Source organism: Salvia splendens, chromosome 9 (assembly GCF_004379255.2).
Source record: "Salvia splendens isolate huo1 chromosome 9, SspV2, whole genome shotgun sequence".
Lineage (NCBI taxonomy): Eukaryota > Viridiplantae > Streptophyta > Magnoliopsida > Lamiales > Lamiaceae > Salvia > Salvia splendens.
In genome coordinates, this window is record NC_056040.1 from 11728807 (window position 1) to 11743230 (window position 14424).

Sequence of the window (14424 nt, forward strand, 5' to 3'; positions counted from 1 at the left end):
AAATCGCCCACAACGAGTTGGTGGGGGGTGGAGGTGGCGCATAGGGAACGGGAACGAGAGCGGGTTCGGGAGCATCCCCGGATGGAGTCGCGGCGCGACGGCGGTTGGCCGCCGCCTTCTTCCTTCCTTGCGGTTGGCGTTGGGAACCGCTCGGGCCGGCGTCGGGGCTACCCAAGTTAGTTTCGGCAAGTTGGCTAGCCACATCTTCGGAGCCGGCGTCGGATAGGGATACCGACCTTGACCGTTTGGAGGAGCCGCTAGAGGATGATGTTACGCCCCCTATACTTCGGATGTGACTAGGTCTCCTGCCAAATGTTGAGGTACTTGAACGGCTTGTAGTTCATGGATTGGTAGGTCGACAAGGCGGAACTGATGATGTCGACCTCGCTCCGGCCGCTCCCCGCCGACCGCTCTTCCTGGAGGTAATACCCTTGGAACTTTTGGATTTCTTCGTTGGCTCTGTATATGGCGTTGCGCACCATACTCTCGTTGCACTCGATCGTTTCCGCCGACCGGTTTTCATTGTACCGGCGACAGATGCGCCACCAATAATGATCGCCGTATTGGTTCGTGCCAACCTCCGGATCTTCAGAGATTGACAAGAACTCCTTGAACAATTGCTCCATCTCCGCCGAAATGTACGGTGTGCGGACACCGCGAGTAGGAGCAGTCGGAGTTTGGGAGTGGCCGCTCGACCTAGCTCTAGGCTCGGGTGTCCACCCGTATTGCCCTTCGGGGGCATATTGGTCGTCGATCGGGTAAGGCCGGTAGCCACCCGAAACTCCCGAACTTTGGGTTTGAGGAGGGGCCGAATATTCCGTTTCCGGACTAGGAAACGGTTGTGAACCGAACCAATCCGGGTTCCAACCGTGGGAGCCCGGGGGGTTATCGCCGTGGCCGGACATTGTTATGTTGTAGGAGTGGAAGAAAGATTGAGAATGGAGATGAGAGAATGTAGATGGGAATGGAAATGAAAGAATGTAGATAAGAATTGTGTAGTGTGGTGTGAATTTTTGGGTGTGAAAGTGGGGGTATTTATAGATGAAAATGTGTATTTTTGGGGGAAAAAAATTAAAAATGGGTAGAAAAGGGATATATTTTTTTTGGGAAGTGGAAAAACAGTTTTTTTTTTTTTTTTTTTTTAATCGTTTTTTTAAATTAAAAACCAATTTTTTAAAAGAAAAAAAAATCAAAATTGCCAACGGCTCGCGCCTGCCACGTCACTTGCTCGCTGGCACGGACGTGCTCGATGCATCGAGCAGCGCTGTACCAGTGACGGACAGCGTCTTGTGCCGCTGGCACGGACGGACGCCGTCCTGCTCACCGTTGTGCATGCTCTAAAAGTTTTTTTTAGTAAAATTCAATTATGGCAATTGTCCTCCTCTATCTTTCATGCCAATTTTCTCCCCGTCACTATCTGCTCTTCGAAAATAAACTAACGCCTTCAACAATTAGAAATATATACTTCAACACAACAATAAATTATAAAATTTTCACAAATGTAGTATTTAATTTGTGTGCTCCAATGTACAATTCAATCTTTTCATGCAATTTTCTCCACGAGAACATATATAATTTGGATTTTGTTTGAATATTTAAAAAAATTATCTTTAATTTAACATAATTATGAAAAAAATACTTTTAAAAAGAATAGTAGTACTATCTTATACTTACCTCATCAAAACACGCTACGTATATTTACAGCTTTGGCTAATAAAGCAAAGAATTATATAACACGTAATTTCATTTTATATCCGAAACCTATGGATGCGATCATACGAATATATGATTAAGCCTAGAACTGAAGAAAATAGTCATCCTCAAATTTTCAAAATGCCCATAAAATAATACTCCTCGAATATTTGATTTATAAGGTATGGAATAAAATAAAGAATTCCTCGAATTTTCAAAAGTCCAAATTATGGCTCGAGAAAGAAATATCTCGAGATTCTATTCTTTATTTCCTCACGATCACGTACTTAAAAAAAGATCCCCCCCCTTTCGTTTTTAATATTTGCCTTAGTATTATACACTCAATAATTCTTTATAACCACTCATATTTTATATTAATTTTATCTTCCAATATACATGCTGATATGCAAACAATTAGGTCAACTCATTTACTTAAGAATGACCAACGGACGAATCAAATGGCACAATTACTCAATCCCATTTAAAAACTAAAAAATATACCAATAATTGAATTTTGAAACAGATCCAAATAAATTGACCAGCACCAAATTTATTACTTATTCTGTAGTACTAACCGATGAAATTGAATTATAAAAATAATTGTTGGGCAATTTAAAGTATGGCAAAAGGTGAAAAGGGCATATACAGTCAGCCGCTTTTTTCCCTATGTTGCATAGCTTAGCCTAGGCATATCAAAATAGATATCGGGTATTGGATACCCGATACCAAACTCGAAAAAATCGGGTAATTAGATACCCGATACCCGAAAAATTAGGTTTCGGATCGGGATCGAGTATTGGGTTATTGGGATTTTCGGGTATCGGGATAGCCGATCGGGTAATACCCGAAAATCTAAAAAAAATATAATTTTAATAATGATTTATTTAATTTATCAATTTATTATTTACTTATTGACTTTGACTTAATTAATCAATTTGAATTTAGGGAATTGGGGATCTACACATTACACATTTTACACTCCCTCCCGCTCCCAGTTCCCTGTCTGACTCTCACTCTGTCTCCCTCTCGGCTGCGGGCTGCCTCTCACCCACGACCCACCGACGAGCACCACCGCCTGCACCGACGAGATTGTCGTCTTCTCCTCGGCTCCTACCTCTCCCTCACGCAGACGCAGTCCGCCAAGCCCTCGGCTCTCCCTCTCTTCCCACGCCGCCCAAGTAGTGGCCGCCCCGCCACCGCCGCCCTCCGCCACCGCCATCTGAAAAAAACAAAGAATTTTTTTTAAAAAAAATCGGGATCGGGTACCCGATTTTTCGGGACTGGATACCCGAAATCATTTTCGGATCGGATATCAGGAAGCAAATTTTGGATTTTTCGGGATCGGGTACCCGCGGGTACCCGATTTGACAGCCCTAGCTTAGCCTTTCATATTTTTATTTCAGTTTTTTTTAGGCCACTTTTTTCTGATTCATCCCAACTGCTCTCTCTCTCTCTCTCACTCACAACACACACACACACACACACTCTCTCTCATTCCCTGTCCTCTATTCAACAATAACACTAGTTTATGCAATAAATGGTGTTTCGGGTGCTAAAAAGCCCATTAACAGCCCATTCTTTCATGATTTCTTTCTCCTCTCCTTGGTAATTGCAATCTCGCTCTGTGTTTGTGCGTGAGTGGGGCCTTCACATGGCTGCGCAAACGTAAACGTACTGCTACGATTTTGTATTCAGGATTTCGAATGCGTTTTTGTTGAGACATCTAGCTATTTCTTCTATGGAGGCTTCCGCTTTGGAGGGTAAATAAAGATCCTTTTCTAATTTTTTCTCCTTTTGAATTTTTCTGCGAAACTTGTTGTTTTATTCGCTGTTGTTTGCGGAGCATTTTCGATACTTTTTATGCGAAGCGTATTTTGCTGTATTTTCGATAAAATGGGTCATTGAATTCTCGGTCGATCTGTTTGACGAGTATGATTTCAGGCGTGAATTAATGTCTTGATGAGATTCGAGTTTTTTTTCCGTCTTTGCGACGAAATCCCCACAGAAAGAGACACGCATGCTACAACACACACAAACACGCACTCCATTATTGTTTTTTTCCTTTTTCTATTGATAGCTTGCGTTTTGATTGTCAGATAAATGTATAAATATTTATGAACTATACCTACTGTGTGTGTTTGGCTTTTATCACCACACCTCTCAATAATCCCAACTGTGCTTATAATAAGGATACAAAGGAGCGGTGATGGAGGTGAAAATGCCAACGATTTTCCAGCTGTTAATTGTTTTTCCAATCATGTAGTGTGCTAGATTAGCTGAGATCGATGATTAAATGTTTGATTCCTGGTTGACAAGTTGGTGCTTTTGGGCTTAAAATGTTCTGTTTGTTGCTTAGTTTGTGGGGGTGCATTACAGAGTCAAGGATTGAGTTTTGGTGCTTCTAAATTACTTTTGGTATTATCTGGGAAGAACTTTATACTCGAATAAATTTCTTGATTGTTGGTTGCCCCCCTTTTGACATATTCTATGTTGACTTGTTTATGGGTCTCCTTGTTCACATGTGCCGTAGCTTTTCCAACTTCACTATGCAATTTGGCATCCTTTGACTTTGCATCAATGCAAGCATGTCGACGCTGTCGTGATGTGTGGTGAATCTTGATAGAGAGATGTGTTGCAGAGTCAAGCCAATAAGGTGTATGACATAGTCTACGCTAGAAACACACTTTTGGAGTTTGTCTTGTTGATTATTCTACGGTTCCTTCATTCTTTGATCTTCGTCTCGTGTTTTCACTTACATTTCATGTATAGAAGAGATTGAAAAGCAGATGCACTTCAGTGGTTGACTTTATTATTGACTTCCATAATGTGTTTTTTCCTGTGACTTTGGTGTAGGAATAACTAACTCCTTATTTTGGGAGAGATATTTGAAGACTAGTATCAATTGCTAGTTGACTCTTATTTCTTTTGGGATCCAGCACTAAACAATTGATTCACCAAACTGCAGGAAGTTTGAGTATGGAGCAGAAGAGGCAGCTAATCTACGAGGTTTCAATGTGGCCAGAGGGCGCATCTGAAATATTGCAGGCGTGGAGCCGGCAGGAGATACTGCAGGTCCTCTGTGTAGAGCTCGGGAAAGAAAGGAAGTACACTGGACTGACGAAGTCAAAACTAATAGAGAATCTTCTTAAGATCGTATGTGAAAAGAGATTACAGGAACCTGGGACTGCAAATGCTTCCGAAGTGCAGCCTTCATCAGAAAACGGTGAAAGGACTCACAAGAGGCAAAGGAAATCTGATCACCCGAATGGCTTGTCTGTTGCTTCAAATAGTACTGCACCCGTTATTCTTGACGATGATTCAGGTAATAATACCATGTGTTGTAAAAACTCAGCTTGCAAGGCCAAAATGAATCACAATGATGTCTTCTGTAAGCGGTGTTCGTGCTGCATTTGTCATCAGTATGATGACAACAAGGACCCCGGCCTATGGTTGATTTGCAACTCAGACCCTCCATTTCGCGGGCTCTCATGTGGCATGTCTTGCCATCTTGAATGCGCATTACGACATGAGAATTCTGGCATCTCACAGGATAGGCAGGATAAAGGGCTCGATGGGAGCTTCTGTTGTGTATCTTGCGGAAAGGTGAATGATCTGCTCAGGTAAATGTATAGTCTTGCTTCTTGTTCGTTTTCTTGGTTTGATGGTTTGTGTTATGTGATTAATTACACAGCAATATATGATTAATATTCATTTCAGACTTGCCTGAGAATCTTTTTCAGTATTGTCTTTCCTCCTACAAGAGTAGTAGTTGATCTGGTTTTGATTTTCGAAAGGCTTCTGCTGTCTCTGTTTGTGAACTTCCATTGCATCCGATTATTTGCATGTTCATCTGTTTTATTTGAACTTGTGGCGTAGTTTATAAGTAATAGTTGTAACAATGTAGAAGAAATAGTGCAGTTCTTGGAGAAAGCAACTGATAGTAGCAAAGGATACGAGGCGCGTCGACATACTGTGCTATAGGCTCTCTTTGAGCCAAAAGATTCTTGCTGGTACAAAGCACTACCAGCACCTATTCGGCATCATTAATGACGCAGTGAAAAAGCTCGAAGAAGATGTAGGCCCTCTAACCGGTCTACCTGTGAAGAAGGCTCGAGGGATTGTGAACCGGCTCTCATCAGGCCCAGAAATTCAGAGGCTTTGTGCTTCTGCTTTGGAGTCTCTGGACGTTATGCTTTCGAACAGAGTTTCTGATATGCCTTCTGGTACGATCTCTCTCTCCCACTCACTCTATGTTTTCAAGTGGTCATCTGATGCATGCTTGTACAATGTAGGTTGCAATATACGTGGCCTGGAGCTTGTCAGGTTCGAAGACATCCGTGCTTCGTCTATCATGGTGATTCTAAATTCGGACGATTCTGATATGGGAGGCATCAATGGATACACCTTATGGCACCGGAGAGCTGATGATAAAGACTATCCTGCAGAGCCTACTTGCAGATTGTTTAAACCGAACACTAAGTTCTTGCTTTCCGGGCTAGCTTCTGCAACGCAGTATATTCTCAAAGTTGTTGCCCTTGACACGGATGAACTCCGGTTTCAGACTCAACACATGGTGCCAAAGTCGAAAATCTTGGAAGTGGAAAGGAGTGAGAGCCCAGTCAACACCAACTGCAGCCGTCTGTCTAGTCCCTCTTCTGTCGAAGACGAGACAAACAACACCGTCCCTAGCAGCAACATCTCGGATCAGAGCCAGAGGGAGACAACGGTGTTGACTGGGGATATAATCTCTCTGCTGGACGAGGATTGCAGCAGGGCGAAAACCAGCTGCAGCCTGCCAGAATCAGACATGTTGATGAAAGACAGCAACAAGGGATCGTTGGATGGTCAAATGGCTGAGGACACGAGCACTGACAACGGGTCAAACACGCCTCCTAGGGCAGGCCTAGAATGCGCTGTATATGTGGACAGCTCGGAGGCTGGCCTGCCTATCACCCCTTGCAAATTTGAGAACGCAAAAGATGACGCAGGGAGGGGCAGCCGACCTAAATTTGGTGGGAAAGACGTCAAAACGAGAGGTGAGAGGGAGACGGAGCCTCAAGCAGGGAGCTCATCGAAGAAGAGGAACGGAGAGATGAGAGATGAGAAATGCAGCGGCATAGGAGACGAGGATTTTGAGTACTACGTGAAAGTGATCCGTTGGCTGGAGCGTGAGGGCCACATCGAGACGGGCTTTCGCCAGAAATTCTTGACGTGGTACAGCCTGAGAGCGACGCCTCAAGAGGTACGCGTTGTGAAGGCATTCATCGGTACGTTAGTTGAAGATCCCGAGTCTCTTGCTGGTCAGCTCATCGATTCTTTCTCGGATATCGTTTCGAATAAGAGGTGTTTGACGATCCCTTCTGGATTTTGTACGAAGCTTTGGCACTGAGAGAGATCCAGAAAGCTTCAAAGGATTATGAGCATGGGAAATACGAGGATTTGTGATGCTTGATTCTTTGAATTTTAGAAAATTTATTTGACATTATTCTTCATTGAAACTTGCATCATTGAAGTATTTTGATAGATAGGAGATTGACCTCTTATGATATTATGATCACCTCATTTATTCCAAATTCACTCTTATTGTGTATATATCTATGCTATTCTCACTTGATATACCGGGTGATTTAACACCTGTTTTTGTCAATTTTGAGTGATGATTATAGTATTAGTTTCTATTTAGATAAAATCATAACTATATTCCAAAAATAAATATATTTGAGGTGCTTCTCGCGTAGCATTGGCTGAACCAATTTATTAACAAATGAAGAAAATTCTAATAAATTCTAAATATATTTTTCACTATTTAATTATGGTTTGAAACATTTTACTATTTCTATTGTGAATTGTGATGGAATTTATGGTAAATTATCATTTTGTATTTTCCAGAAGTATAGTTTAGAGCCACTCATTTCGCTACACATTTCACCCAAACAAGCTCCTCAACGGATAATTTCAAATTTTCAATTGATCAAAGTTTTTGAAGCGAAATAGAGAAATGCCGACGTTGAATTTGTTCACGAATGTTCCGGTTGATGGTGTGGTTGCTTCTGATATTCTCAAAGATGCCACTAAAGCGGTTGCCAAGATCATCGGCAAGCCAGAATCTGTAAGACCCTCACTTTCACCCCATTAATTTCGTAACAAAATTCTATCTTTTGAAACTCCTCGTCGAATTGTAATCATGGGTTTCTGGGAATCCATTTTTTTCGTGTTACATGCCCGCTTTGTGTTCGACGATATTCCTCTGAGGCTTGAAAGAAGCAACTGTTTTCTACTTTGAGATTGCTAACTAACTGTATGATTATCATGTATCATCTTCTTATAATGCAAAATAAGACCATATTGCTTGTCCATGTCTTAGTGGGATTGGCTTATTTGTCAAACTTATTATGTAAAACAAGATCACATTTTGTTGTTTTCCATGATGGCCATTTTTGTTCAATCAAATGGCTGATTTGATGGATTTGAGGTGCAGTATGTGATGGTGCTAGTGAATGGAGGGGTGCCGATTTCATTTGGCGGGACGGAGGAGCCAGCTGCGTATGGCGAATTGATCTCCATTGGAGGTCTTGACCCCACTGTCAATGCCAAACTTAGTTCAACCATAGCAGAGATTATTCAGACCAAGCTTTCCATTGACAGCTCCCGCTTTTATGTCAAGTTCTATGATGTTCAGGTATTCAGTTCACATCTTGTTTTCTGAAAATGCTTAGCCATGGATGGGCGAGTGTTTTACATCTCTCACTGCCTTTTGTTTTTGTCTTCCTATATTAGGGTTCATAATTAACTTAATTTTCTCCATGTGTTGTCTAGCGATCTTTCTTTGGCTTCAACGGCTCAACCTTTTGACCCGAGCTTGACTTGTTGGAGGTGACCGATGGAAAGCTTGAATTCTAGTTCGAGCAGCCATGGTGATCTTGTGGAAGCTGTAATATCACATAACCACCTGTGTTATCTTTTTCTATGTATCATGGTGATAGGTTAATATTCAATTTTTAAGTGTTTTTTTCACCTTTGATCTGTCAAATTCTCAAAAATTTGTCCTGTCCAATAACATTTTTTCGATTCAGTGATTGTTAGCAGTTCTACTATGTTCTTTCCCTGATTTTACCAAAGATAACAACCCTATATGCTAAAAAAGATTAAAAAGAATGGAGTAATATATTTTCAAACAATTTTCTGGAGTCTTGTAACATAAGTGAAGAAGGGCCGAAGGGGAAGGGGAAGAGGAATGAGAAGAAAACGAATCCATCACCTTCTAATGAACACAAGAATAGTTATGTTTACAAAGTAATACAACCAAGAAAACTCCATATCACCATTACTGTAAAAACTCCATATCACCATTACTGTAAAAAAATTGAATGGATAACAAGATCAAGCAGTAATGTGCACAAGTAAATTAGTATTAACGCTGGAAGAGCACTATTGAGTTCTCACAAGATCAAGAAATGCTAGTGTAACGAACTGAGTACATTGTCTAATACAAAGAGGTAAGCACGCAAATAGGCTGTGTATAACTTCAATTCTATCACTTAAATGAACGAGCAGAATGCATTTGAATAACCGTAATAGTAAACAAATAAAAAAAATTGAACAAAAATGCAATTACTCATTTGGAAAACATTGTTCTCCGACCTATAATACCATTAGCTCGATTTTGTTTGCACCTTCTTCTGCCCCTTGATCATGGTCGAGGGCCTCACTCTCTTCTTCTGCTTGGCCTTTTTCTTGGCAGGTGGAATCTCCACAACGGGCCCCGGAGGCACGCCCTTCTTCAATGCACTACCCCTCGGAGTAACTGATGGTGGCAACCTTAAACTCTCAGGAGGCAGAGGAGTCTGTGGCTTCCAAACCAAGTTGTTCTTCATGGAAAACCTAACCTTCTTAGCACTCTTCTCCACACTCTTTCCACCAGCATCATCTCCACTATCTGCGGTTCCACTTGTGTTCACATTACCAAGCTCCTCGTTATGTACCAACTTCACCCTCTTTGCTCTCTTACTAGGTTTCTTGGCGATTACAGGAGTAGTGAATGAATCTGAATCTTCATCACCTTCAGAATCCGTTTCCGCAGCAACTATCTCAAACTGTTTCTGAAGATTCAATATCACATTTTCAGTCAACTCATTTTCCATGTTATCGCTTAGAATACCGGCTGAACCACTATCCAATTCCATATTCTCAGAGCCAACAATTCCAACCAAATCACCATTTTCTTCAGCTCCGTCAACCACTTCAGAAAGTTTATTTTCATCCTTTCTCTTCTTCTTCTTTCTCTTCTTTTTCTTATCATCTCCATCTTTCTCCTTTTTGGCGTTCTTACTCTTCTTCCTCCTCTCCATTCCATTTTCCAACTGATCATCATGAGCCACATCCTCATTTCCTTCCTGAGACCCTCCGTCCACATTATCCTTACAAGAATCGAAATCAATGGGTATCAATTGTGGAACTTCTGCATCATCATCTTCGTTATATTCAGGTATACCAATTTCAATGCCAGAGGATTCCAATTCCTTCTCCAACTTCAAAAACTGTTCATGCAGCCCCAATACAACCTTCCTGTTCCCCTGAATGCAGTCAGCAGCTGAAGTCACCTCGTACAATTTTGCCGATAACCCCATCCTAAGAGCAACCACACCCAACAGAGCATTCCCATAGCTTTCACAATCCTCTCCCAACTTCTTCTTCAATAAGAGTTCTGTTCCCGCCTTTACCAGCTCATCAAACATGTTACTCTTCACCTTCCCTAACAAAATCTTATCAGTTCCCCTCATCAAAACTGCAAAAAATGGCCCCAAAATCAAATCAACCACCTCTTTCTGCACCGGAAACCCAACAAAAGCCAACTCATCCAAAAACACAGATGCCACATGATAATTCACCCCATTCCCCTGCAATTTATCATCCGCCAACAGGGCATCACTCTCCAGAACCCCAAAATATTCCCCCAAAACACCCACATCCCACTTCCTCAACCTCATTAAATCAAACAATGCTTTTACAAATCGGCGTATGAGCAAGTAGAACTTATCCAACCTCAGCCGGTCAATTCCTGGCCACTCACGGAGAAGTGTAACCAGAAACCCACGGAAAAACTCTAGAGAAACCGCTGGCTGCAGCGAATGAAACAGAGAAATTAACCGATCGATTAGAGCGACCTGATTGGGGGTCTTGTCGGCGTGCCATAGGCAGTAAAAAAGGCCTTTCCACAGCTTCTTAAAGTCGGAGTCTGAGAGCTGCTGCGATTGGGCGGCGAGCCATGACTGAAGCAGCCGCAGAGATTGAGATCGGACTGCGGTGCTGCACGAGGCCAGGTGCTTGATCAGAGTGGGGCCAGTAGCGGCGGCGAGAGCTGGAATCAAGGGTTTGGGTTCCCGACTTCTCTTCTTCATTGAGGATTAATGGTGGCGGTGTGGGAAGAGAGCAACTGCAGAAAATTTTCAAGGCGACGGCGCGCGCTAGGGTTTTTCGAGGGTATGGTAGATTTTAGGGATTTTTTATTTTTACAGGCGCGCGGTTTAATAAACAAAAAGGGGAACTCTTAATTAGCAAAAAAGGCGATTTTATTATGGTATGCGATTAAACGTCACAAGTCGAAACCGCGGAATAATTAAAGCTTAACTACCTTATTTGATTTCAAATTTCAATATTGAGTTATTGTGTCGACCATTTAATTGATTGTAATACAAATTTTTAAACTCGCACACTTACTTAAAATATAAAAACTGAAAAATGAAATATGTACATGATTAATTAATGAGACTTGTCACTTTAGAATATAACAGAAATTAGATCTAAATTAGAGAGAATATTGTATAAATTAATTAGTCTAAAATTATGAAATAATATCTAAAATTAAACTTAAATTAGAAGTTCAAAAAAAGCGTCAAAAATATAAACTAATCAAACATGAATTTGCACGTTCTTTTTCTATATGGTTGCACCGCATCACGATTCACGAACATGAAATTAAGAAAACAGACAAAAAACCAAAATATGAAATGGAGTGTATTTTTAAACTGCTCTTATTAGATTCTTAAAACTTAAATTAATAATTAGATGATAAATTAAATTTATTTAAACGTAACTGTTTTTTTTGATATTTGGACGAAAATGTCTTTCGCATTATTCACAATATTTTTTCTATATTTGTAATCTCTCTTAATATTTTGATTTTTTTGGTATTGCCAAAAAAAATACTGTATCTGCTATTAATTGAGCAATGGCTTCGTTACAATTACCAGAGATTGAGACCCATACGTTTTGTAGTCATCACCACGAATATTTTTGTTCACGAATTAATATTTTAGATTATTATTCCTGGTATTAGTTTTGAGTATGTAAGATGAGCTATCGTCTTATACTCTTATTATTTGGTAAATTCCATATTCATTCATATACAATAGGGGCCCGATCAGCCGCCGTACGATCGGCGCTGTAAGATAGGTTGATGTCATGGCATGAAGAAATTGAAGATGAGCTTTCTTACCTATGAAGTGAATGCTCTAAGTTCTCAAATTTCTACAATTTAAACAAAATTGGTCGTATGATATCAATCAAGACGGTTTGATGTGCCATGTGTACAAAAATTTGTAAATTTGGTGATTCAGTTAAAATTACATGACAACCGTCAGATGTACATTCGCATACTAAAGATAAACAAACTCAAAACTATAAACAAAGGAGTCCAAACATCAGACAAGTTTGTCTGTGATATCATTTACTATAAAATATAGTAAAAAGAAAACAACATAAACAAAGTTATATAAAGAGTATGTCTGTAGCTACAGAAGTCGTCAGTCTCAGTGTGATCTAAAATCAGGTTTTGGTGTAGTACTGCTGTATCGTCTCAATGTCGAGCCCCTTTAATTCCACGACTGACTGGACTTGCCTTGAGCACGTGCAGCTCATGCAGCCTAAACAACAATGTAAAACCAGGTTTTGATGAGAAGAAAGAGTTAGTTATAGGTTTTTGGTGAGTTGGCTACCTTGCAATTTCAGCGAGTTTCTTAGCCTGCTCTGCGATTTCAGACATTTCTGTGTGGTTGTTGTTTTGGTTGAAGATGTTGTTGCTAATGCTAGCTCGCTTCTTCAGGTTGGTTCAGACCATGTAGAGCAGCCCTTTGTGCATGAGGCCACCGTGCCTCTATCTCCTCCATGTCAAAGTCTTTCTTCATGGTGAAAGCAATCTGTTTTTTTAAGGACCAAAAATTGAACAATACTTATGTGATTTGATCCAAACTTCAATTACTATGTGTGTTGTGTACAAAAATGCATACATACCTTGTTGTCGTGCAAGTTTTGCTTGACGATGTAGCGTATGGAAAACTTGATTAGGTCTAGGAGGCCATAGAACATGACGCTGTATATCCAGATCGCAACGGCCCATCCCCACCCGCACCCTTTCACTTTTGCAATGGACCAATCTGCATACACAGAGATAAGAGTTGCCACCTGCATAACCAACCAATAATCAGCTAGTTTCTTTTCGTGTTCTTTGATCATGTTCGTCTTCTCAAATCTCACCAACGGTGCAATGACAAATGCGCAGACGAGGAGCATGCCAGGGAGCTCCAAGTAATTGGTGACGAAAATGACGGCCTGACTCACAATGCTGACTTGCAAGCAGAGAGCAGACATCATCTCAGCATCATTGTGTCTGATGCATTTTACTCCAAATATAACCTGTGTTTTGAATTTTCATCAACACCACCAAATAGATCATTCAGATCCTTTCGGATTCATGCATTAACCAGAAGAAGACGACAGTCATCAACAATGGCTGCATCAATAGAATCAAGGGTTTGAGTTCCTGACTTATCTTCTTCATCGAGCAACTGCGGAAAATTTTCTAGGTGGGTGGCGCACTAGATTTTTCGAGGGTTTGCTAAATTTTAGGGCATTTTGATTTTCAATTTGTTTAGTCCCACTATTTATAAACAAAAAGGGGAAATCTTAATTAGCAAAAAAGGCAATTTTATGGTATGTCTCGAAAGGTAACAAGTAGGGGAAACAGCACAATATTTAAAGCTTAATTACCTTATTTGATTTCACTATGTATGGAGTTATTGTCTCGACCATTTAATTAAGGGTAGTGATTTAGAGACATAATGTCTCCCTACCATAATACCCTTATTTTTTTGCTATACATATAATTTACATTGTGACCAATTTACCCTAACATTATAGTATCAAATAGATATATATCTAATTAAGGAAAATTTAACCAAATTAATTATTCTTATCTAAATGCATATATGTTAATTGGAGATAAACTTAATCATGCACTAGAGTAATGGATTTAAAAAAATTTCAAACGGATTTCAAAACCATTCTTGTCGTGTAAATTTTTAAAACAATTAATTAAAAAATCAGTAATTTAGATTATCAGTATTAATTAACACACTACATAACTAAATTATTATATTTAATTGTAAAATAATTTGATAACTTAAATAGCATTATATGATTTTTCAAATAAATTTTTATTTAATCATTCTATAATTTAATTTTTAGCTTTTTCTTTATCCAATGTGCTATTCTTTCATAACTTATTTTTTTCGTTAAATTTTCTGAAACATTTTGTCAATGTAGTAACAATGAAATCATTCATTTAATAGTATATGAAAAAATATGTAAAAATTTAAACATTTATCTTATTCAGATTGGTTGGTATAATAAAATAATATACTATTTTTGCATTATCTTTTTAATTTTTTTGTTATT

At 39.8% G+C, this 14424-nt stretch overlaps 3 protein-coding genes and 1 pseudogene across 3 annotated transcripts; 2 read left to right on the forward strand and 2 right to left on the reverse strand.

Moving 5' to 3' along the window:
* Nucleotides 1-3109: 3109 nt before the first annotated feature.
* On the forward strand, nt 3110-7339 carry LOC121748433 (VIN3-like protein 2). The gene is made up of 5 exons (XM_042142791.1): nt 3110-3297; nt 3388-3452; nt 4658-5312; nt 5611-5915; nt 5985-7339. Exons 1-5 carry the CDS (start codon nt 3230-3232, stop codon nt 7079-7081), a joined length of 2190 nt encoding a protein of 729 aa, XP_041998725.1. The 5' UTR covers nt 3110-3229; the 3' UTR covers nt 7082-7339.
* Nucleotides 7340-7541: 202 nt separating this feature from the next.
* On the forward strand, nt 7542-8783 carry LOC121749670 (macrophage migration inhibitory factor homolog). Its single transcript, XM_042144256.1, has 3 exons — nt 7542-7801; nt 8171-8371; nt 8509-8783. Exons 1-3 carry the CDS (start codon nt 7691-7693, stop codon nt 8542-8544), a joined length of 348 nt encoding a protein of 115 aa, XP_042000190.1. The 5' UTR covers nt 7542-7690; the 3' UTR covers nt 8545-8783.
* Nucleotides 8784-9128: 345 nt separating this feature from the next.
* LOC121749669 (ribosomal RNA processing protein 1 homolog) lies at nt 9129-11209 on the reverse strand. The gene has a single exon (XM_042144255.1). It carries the CDS (start codon nt 11088-11090, stop codon nt 9345-9347), a length of 1746 nt encoding a protein of 581 aa, XP_042000189.1. The 5' UTR covers nt 11091-11209; the 3' UTR covers nt 9129-9344.
* Nucleotides 11210-12516: 1307 nt separating this feature from the next.
* LOC121749150 lies at nt 12517-13779 on the reverse strand (annotated as a pseudogene).
* Between the last annotated feature and the right edge of the window lie 645 nt (nt 13780-14424).

Coding starts and splice junctions, on each gene's coding strand:
- LOC121749669 (XM_042144255.1), bottom strand. CDS start 11,090: ATGAAGAAGAGAAGTCGGGAACCCAAACCCTTGATTCCAGCTCTCGCC.
- LOC121748433 (XM_042142791.1), top strand. CDS start 3,230: ATGGTGTTTCGGGTGCTAAAAAGCCCATTAACAGCCCATTCTTTCATG. Junction 3,298..3,387: donor ATTTCTTTCTCCTCTCCTTG/GTAATTGCAATC, acceptor TTTTGTATTCAG/GATTTCGAATGCGTTTTTGT. Junction 5,313..5,610: donor AAGGTGAATGATCTGCTCAG/GTAAATGTATAG, acceptor GAAATAGTGCAG/TTCTTGGAGAAAGCAACTGA.
- LOC121749670 (XM_042144256.1), top strand. CDS start 7,691: ATGCCGACGTTGAATTTGTTCACGAATGTTCCGGTTGATGGTGTGGTT. Junction 7,802..8,170: donor TCATCGGCAAGCCAGAATCT/GTAAGACCCTCA, acceptor TTTGAGGTGCAG/TATGTGATGGTGCTAGTGAA. Junction 8,372..8,508: donor TCAAGTTCTATGATGTTCAG/GTATTCAGTTCA, acceptor TGTGTTGTCTAG/CGATCTTTCTTTGGCTTCAA.